The 8,134-nt window shown below is 34.6% G+C and overlaps 1 protein-coding gene across 1 annotated transcript; it reads right to left on the reverse strand.

The window, feature by feature from the left end:
• Positions 1-5,057: 5,057 nt before the first annotated feature.
• Positions 5,058-7,553, reverse strand: LOC112504975. Its single transcript, XM_025108926.1, has 2 exons — positions 6,127-7,553; positions 5,058-5,514 (listed from the first exon to the last, which is right to left on the reverse strand). Exons 1-2 carry the CDS (start codon positions 7,537-7,539, stop codon positions 5,254-5,256), a joined length of 1,674 nt encoding a protein of 557 aa, XP_024964694.1. The 5' UTR covers positions 7,540-7,553; the 3' UTR covers positions 5,058-5,253.
• Between the last annotated feature and the right edge of the window lie 581 nt (positions 7,554-8,134).

An 8,134-nucleotide genomic window follows, 5' to 3' on the forward strand; every position in this document is an offset into this window, starting at 1 on the left:
TCATCAAGACTTTCACCTTCTTTAGCCTTGAATTCTTTGTATGCTGAAATACAATTAGTGATTTTCAGTTGAGTTCCCACTTTCGAACCCATCATTATCTTTTCGATTTGAACCCACATGCTGTCACCTGGTGTAGATATCATTAGTCAGTGCTTGCATCATATAAGATTTGCACAACACATCAGCATTAGCTCTCTCCTTTTCTTCAGATGTATATTGATGCTTCAGTTTAGGAATTTTCTGTGCAGGTAAGCCTGCTATTATATCAACTTCTACTTCTATGAAGTATTCAGCAGGACCTTCCATTAAAGATTTCATGATTAGATCTCCTTCTTTCATTCTCTTAATAAAATTCAGGAATCTGTCTCTCCACTGATTATAGTCACCACGAAACAAAACAGGTGACTTGGTATCAGTACCAATAGCCATTGCTTCTCGTGAACTCATCGTATCAAATTGTATGAATTAGGATCAACTGCAGTTCAAAGTTTGAATTAAAGAATCAGTTTACAAAAATATATCTGATAATATGTAAACAAAATTTTCACTCATTCAACACTTAGTACAAATTATGCACACACACTTGTCCGGATTAGTAATCCGGTCAAGCTTATCCGGATTGGAAGTCCGGTCAAAAAGATAGAATATTCAACAAGTTATCCGGATTAGAAGTCCGGACAACAAGCAACTTTAAATCGCTCAAAAGACTTAACCAGATTTTAACAAAGTATTCACAAATCACACGGATTATGCAAAATCAAATACGGATAAGGCACAAAAATCAATTTGATTTAAAAAATCTCAAATCGGAGGTTTTCAACACTTAGTCAAAATTCCAAAATGAAGATCGGACGTAAAAAGTCAACAAGTCAATAGACGTATAAGTCCTTTTTAAAAACAAATCGATGAAAAGTCAACAAAATCGATCAAAAAGATCAATATCCGTTCATTCACCAAGGAATATACGATCAATGATATAAATCGCTCAAGTAGACAAAATTTATCAAGTCTTACCAAGCGGATTGATTAAATCGTTCAATAAATCGCACAAAGATGAACATAAAAGTAAAGAGAGAATTATCAAAGATTGATTAGATTGAGAGAGAAAAATTTACAGCTCTAATCTTGATTACAATTCTGCTAATGACTTGGTTAATGACAATTACAAAGGGAAATATTATTTATACTAGGAATAGTAAAACTACACCATTACAAAATAAAGTTATTCTAAGGAGAAACTTGAATACAACTTTAACGCTCTAACTTGAACCCAACAAGTACCATATTCTGTAAGTGAATAGATTTTAATTTTCAAAAGAACCATGATAGTTCAATCTAAGAAACTTACTCATATTTGTTTCTTTTCTGATTTTATATTAATTCTTGAGTTACCATGTGTTAAATTTTATTGACCTAGTTATTTCCACGTCTTACATATTCGTTGAAATTTTCGGTGGAAATACACTCGTTTGAAATCGTAATTGTTTCAATGTGCGTCATTTCATATAAATGATTCAATTATTATTCATATTATTAATTGTAACTTGTTCTTCACAATTAAGCATTCGAATCACGAAATATTTGTTTGTAAACACTATGCATACTGAGTTATTCTGTTTAACGTTTGAATCTGTTTCTTTGACAAATCAAAACATATATTTTTCACGTTTTAGCTTATCGACCCCTCAGTTTAGAATAAGTTCTATATTTGTTTTAACTTACAAACAGTTTTTTGTTTAGAACCTGCATTTCAGTATTTTGATTTCTGAACATATCAATTTAGGACTCGTATTCAAATATTGATTTTTGAAATTTTTCGAAGTATAATATCGTTGAATTTTTAGAATGCATTTCATAAAATCAATGTGTGGGATTAACTGTGCTTCAATGAGCTACTAGAACCGATAGTTCTACCCAATAAATAATTCTTGAGTGATTGAGAGGTGAGGGGTGTTAAATAAAAGATATATAACTCATACGATTGAGAAATCTCATCATGCTGAGTAGAAAAATGTAAATAAGAGTTCGGCTAGTAGTGAGGATTTTTATTAAAAATAGAGGGTGAGAGAATAGAGTTAAAAGAAAAGAAAACCCTGTCCCAACCACTTCAAGTTGCGCAACCACATTAATGTTGGTTCATAATTCTTTCATGACCATCATTGAAACAGGCAATAAGCCCATGTCAACTCTTGATTTAATCCTACTAGCTACTCATTTCTTTCTTAACTTCATTTTTCTCGGGGAAGCAACATATAATCTATCTAGTTTTTATTTGGAAAACTTAGATATTAAAAAAAGATGGAAGTTTGCCCCAACCTTCACACCTCAATCATGCACATTGAGTCTATCTTGAGCTTTAATGACAATACTTTCTTTTACATATCCAGATTCTCGAGTCTTAGTGATTCACATTTCATAACTTTGTGATATTGCTAAACAGTTTGAGAAGTTAGTTCTATAACTTTACTTCAATGATAACTGGAAGTCCTATCAGAGACAAATCAATGCCAACTCTAAACATAGGGCAAACAATTATTTAATTGTTGTGATAATAGTTGCTAAATATAATTTTATGTTAAATGAATACCCAATTTTCAAGGGGGATAGATTGCTTGTGATGAAAAACATTTATTTTTAAGGGGAAGAAATTTGTTCTGATAGAGATATCTTTCTGAGGGGGAGAAATCAAGTTTGTCTAACGATGTTTGAGAATAGCCAAAGCTGATTTGTTAAATTCTTTGATTATTCATGATGTTATGGATTCTTCTAATAGTTACAAGGAGGGGACAAATAATATCAAAGACAATAAGAGAAGAGGAATACATGATGCATAGATATAAAAAGATTATTCAAATGTATGAGGAAGAAATTATATTCAAAGATGTTTGTGACTAGTGTTGATGTTCAAAAGTGAAGCTTAACTTTGTGACTAGTGTTGATGTTCAAAAGTGAAGCTTAACTGGTAAATTGTTGAATCAGTTTTTTTTGATAAGATGAATTGTATCTAAATCTTTTGAATCAAAGGTTGAAAAGCCATTGGATTTAAAGGTTGTAGATGATTTGAAGGTTGGTATTGTTTTAAAATATTGGTGTTGGCTTGTTGAGACTTATTGTTGACATATTCGTTAAAGTTGTTTGAAGAAGTTTGTTCATAACACTAGATTCTTTCATGATATATGGGTGTTGAGCTTAGTACACGTAGTGTCAAATCCTCAAGCCTAAATGTCTGAAGCTTATCTGTTGACTGAAAAGATTTATCTTGAAGATGTGTTAATTGATGATTGTTGAAGACTATCTCAAGATGATTTCAAGTTGAAGATTTTGATCTGAAAAGTCTGTTTTGTTTTTTTTTTTTTAAAGAGATTGTTACTTTTCAGGTTAATCTTATACAAAGTTGGATCGTCTTTATTGGGGAGATTGTTAAAAACAAAGATTTGTTGAAATGAAGACAAACAAATTTGTTTTTAAAGAATGTGATCTCGAATCCAAAGGACGAGACTGTTAGGTCAAATATTATTACATCCGAGATCACCGATTACAAAGATTACTTTGAAGAATGAAGGACTCAAAGTGAAAGTCAACATGAGTAAAGAAAGTCAACCATATAAATAGTTCTTGCTAGTTTAGTTGTTAAGAAGAAGTCATAGTAATTCTAGAGAGAAGTTAGAGAGAAAAACATGTATTGAGAGAATTTATCAATATACATGATGATTTGAGATCTAGATTGTTGTTCTTATTGTATTATTCAATGTTACTTGATTGAAATTGAATTTAACAGAAACCGTGTTGTACGTTGTTGTGCAACGATATACCAAATTTTAGAGTATCATCATTCTTATGCATGTTAGAGTGTAAACTAAAGTCATCTTAGTCTCTATTATTGTCATCCTCAATCAAAAAACCCTAATTTTTCTATATGTGTTGACATTGTTCTAGCTTAGTATTATATGATTCTCAAGAGAAGAGATGATTTGTACCCTCATAGTGCCAAAAATTGCAAGACATCATTCCTGTTCACGGTGTACCCATGACTAGCATGACGAGATTTGTTCCATTTGTTAATTCTTATATAGCACTAGTTTTTGTGGACCTTGATTATTCCTATTCCATTTCTATCTTTTCCTAAACTAATTCTTACCTTCTCCTAAACTAATTATAATTTCTCATAAACTAATCCATATCTTCTCTTAAAACATTCTCCATAACTATTTCCTTGATCAAAAAAATTGGTCCCAATCACCATCAATCAAAAAATCGGCTCTTATACCCTTTGCTTATACGGTTTCGAGCACCTCGAAAATCGGCTCCCATTCCCTTTGGTTGTTGAACTTTTGCAATTAATTTGCGAGTGGTTTTGGTTGTTTCTTTACCCCCTTTCAATTTCCGGTCGTAGATAGTCCTAGTCCTGAAATTGCCGAACCAAAACTGAAACCGAACTAATACCGAATTTGTACATACAGTTCAGTTTTTGGTCCTCGTTTCAATCCCATTAAATTTCGGTACCAATTGTTTCGGTACAAATTGATCTATCCGTACAACTTCAGTTTTCCGTTTCTTTGTCCCGACCTACTCTTTTAATTCTTCGATTTTTTATTAGACTTTTTAATTCTTCGATTTTATGTGACACGTGTCATGGGAATATAATAAGTTACAACCTTAAACTCAAAACTCTCTTGTCCCAATAATATTGAGTATATTCCATAAATATTTTAATTGTTTTTTAATTTAAGTTTTGTATAGTCTCTTATCATCCCATGTCCCAATAATAATGATCGACTAAACGATGATCTTCTACATCCATAAATATCTCAATTGTATTCAAATTTTATATATATAGTCTGTACACATTTACACAATTATATTCAAGTTTTATATATATAGTCTGTACACATTTACATGTATGTGAAGATCTCTTCCGCCAGACATGTTTGTGACATATATAAAAGGAAATTAGAACATGTTTCAACATCACATCCACAACCAACCATAACATCACGAAGTGCAAAGTAATATGAACTTGATAGCACCATGAAAATCTAAAACTTAAGAGAACCAGGGGCAACAAACTGCCCTTAATTCCTAATTAAACAAACACAAAACACGTACATTCAAGTATTTAACAAAACAATAATTAAAGAAGCTAGCAGGTCCTAAGTAGTAGAATATTAATAACTATATATAGAAACATGATCATCGTATCCCTCCTGCCCATCTGTATTGAAAGGTGGCTATAACTGAATCAAGACTAGCTAGTTACCGTGTCGCTTGAAGGCGTTGGCCCATGTAAGCCATATGCCAAGTGAGCACCACTAGCGTCGACACATTCAGCGCAGACGAGTATGAGTTCAACCTCTTTAACTTCTCGTTCATCCTCAAAACATCTTGCCTCTCTGCCGCTACATTTGCAGGCGGCCTCACCACCGTATCACTACCATTATCTGCTATCCCCTCTCTAACTGCACCAGCTATCCCTCTTCCTTCCTCCTTTTCTATCTTCATTCTTTCAAACATCACCTGCATGTATCCAACTATCAACTTCATTCCACAATATACATACAAAAAAAGCACACACACTCGCACATATTACATATAGACATAATGAGATGAGAACCCATACATGGCCAGAGATGAGAGAACTTTTACATTAATTGAGGTATTATTCACATGATTTTATTTATCGAAGACTAAGACTTTGCTATTGATCAGTAACATGTCATATGTACTCGGTTCAGAATATCAAGCTCTTTCACAATTTTTTAAACTTTTTCAAGTATAATTGTTCCCCCAAAACACTAATAGTTTCAAGTTATGAAACAATAAACCAAATCGAGGTTAGAGGACACCAAAAATGTTCGTCTTAGGTTCCGTTACAGGACATACGATTTATTAGACCAAACACTTTTGTACCCTATCCAAGAGTGTCGTACAAACTTTTAAAACAAAATGTCTTATCTATTGGACATTCCAATTCTAGACAGCTTTTTACAAAAAACTAGTTTTATAAAAACTTATTTTTCAAACAATATCGTATAAAATGACTAGCAGTTCACGCCTAAAAACGTCATAATGACACAAATGTTTGGTTCTACCCTGTTAGGATGAAGATGACTTCTGTCTACTACGTACCTTGGTCGATCTTGGTTCCAACCAGATCATGTTGATTAAAACCATCAAGAGTGCAGAAAGAAGACTCAAACCCTGAAAGATCTCCTTTATGCTGGACAAACTCTCCTTCCTCCGACTCACAAGATGCCCCAACAAAGCAGCCCCAACACAATAAGCCATGGCCTTGAAGTAGACTGGGTATATCCTGCTTTGGACCATTCCAAACTGCTGTCTTGGCAGATATCTTCCCAAAATATAGCTGGAAACAAACGTTACCCACATACACATCCCGTAAGCAGTCGAGAACCCCAACATATGAATCAAACCCACCACTGCATCTACCTTTTCAGGAGACACCATGTACCAAAAAACATCATACATCACTTCTTTTAGTTTGCTTATGATTTCACCCAAACTCTTCTGCCCTACTTTTTGCACATTTGCTGCAGCTTCTTTGGCTTGTTCCATCACATGTTCAGCGCCTTCTTCAACTCTCCCACTTACGTTTCTTTGTATATCTTCTCCTATTCTCTTGGGTGAATCCACCATATCGAAACTCTTCGCTTTCGTTGCGCTATCTCTTACTGTCTCCATCACATCTCCGGCGACCTTCTTGGCCTTGCCGATTCCTTGAGCGATGCTGTCCTTCGCATTGTCTAACGACTCTCCAATTGCAGCCCCCTTGGCCTTATCTTCTATCCCTTCAATCTTTTCCGATACTTTCTCAGCTAATTTGGATTTGGCCTCGTTGATATCTTTGGCAGCCTGTTTGCCTTTCCCAAATGCTTCATTCGCAGCCCCTTTCATACGTTCTTCGTATCCATAAACTGTGTCTTTGGCTTTCCCAACGGCTCCACTCGCAGCCTCCTTGGCATGTTCTTCGATGTCTTGAGCCGTATCAGAAACCTTGTCTTTTGTTCTCCCGAAAGCGTTTGCAATCTTATGCTTACACTTACCAAAAGCATCACAAACAAGCTCTCTAGGGCGGGAGAACTTGGCTTCTGCATCATCCACCGGCGGGTTTCCGTCGGCGGAATGACAAGTGTCTGTAGAATCAACCCCAGAAGCAGAAGGGTCGTGTGGTGAAATCAATACCTTAGTGTTGCCGTCGCCTTCTTTCTCGTATTCAACTACGATGACACGGTGGCCTCCTTTCACGATCACCTCCTCACGGTTGTCAGGAGGCGGAGGAGGAGACCACACCGCTCCTGTAACCAGTGACGTTAGAACAAGACCGAGAGCCAATATGTTCATCATCTTGTCACAGTGTAAGATTTGCGTGTGTTTTTGAATGCGCTTCTTGGAGAAACGATAAGTCGATGTGAGAGATTGGTTTTGATAAAGACGGCTGATGTGCGCACGTAGTCCATGGCGGTAGAGCGAAGACGACGCGTGGGTTGCTGCATGTTTCCAGACAACTATACGTGGCTTCATTCCAGGGTTCACTTCAATCTTGTAATTCAAAAAGTTACACTTCTTAAAAGAATAGACAAAGGAAGTGTTAATGTAACCCTTAATAAAGATTTGATAGAGGGTGTTGAATATATAGGAAATTGGAATTGCTTTAATATCCACCAAAATGTCAAACTCAATTATCATCTTATATATTATTATTATTATTATTATTATTATATATATTTATATTATATATATAATTATTTTGGTTAATATTTTAATTACAACTTTTATAACATATAAGTTACAATTGTTTTATGCAAGATATTCAAAAAACTCTTAATTACAAATTTTTATACATAATGTACAGGCCTTTCATGCAATATTGGGTCAAACCAAGCTTTCTTATCAGGCTTTTAAAAATACTCATTTAGGCCGATTTCTTCTTCTTCAGGATCCTATCTCTACGACGAAAACCACCAAGACCAAAAGTTTTCTTCTTCTGTGATTTTTGTCACATACGATCAAAACATTTTGGGTTAGATAGTCGATATCTTTCTTCCTTACAGATCTCGTTTAACATAACAATGATGGTTTGGATGTATCACCTCGAGAAGATGTGCGATTTCATGAA

This window comes from Cynara cardunculus, unplaced genomic scaffold (assembly GCF_001531365.2).
Source record: "Cynara cardunculus var. scolymus isolate 2C unplaced genomic scaffold, CcrdV1 Un_Scaffold_7639, whole genome shotgun sequence".
NCBI classification, from domain to species: Eukaryota; Viridiplantae; Streptophyta; class Magnoliopsida; order Asterales; family Asteraceae; genus Cynara; species Cynara cardunculus.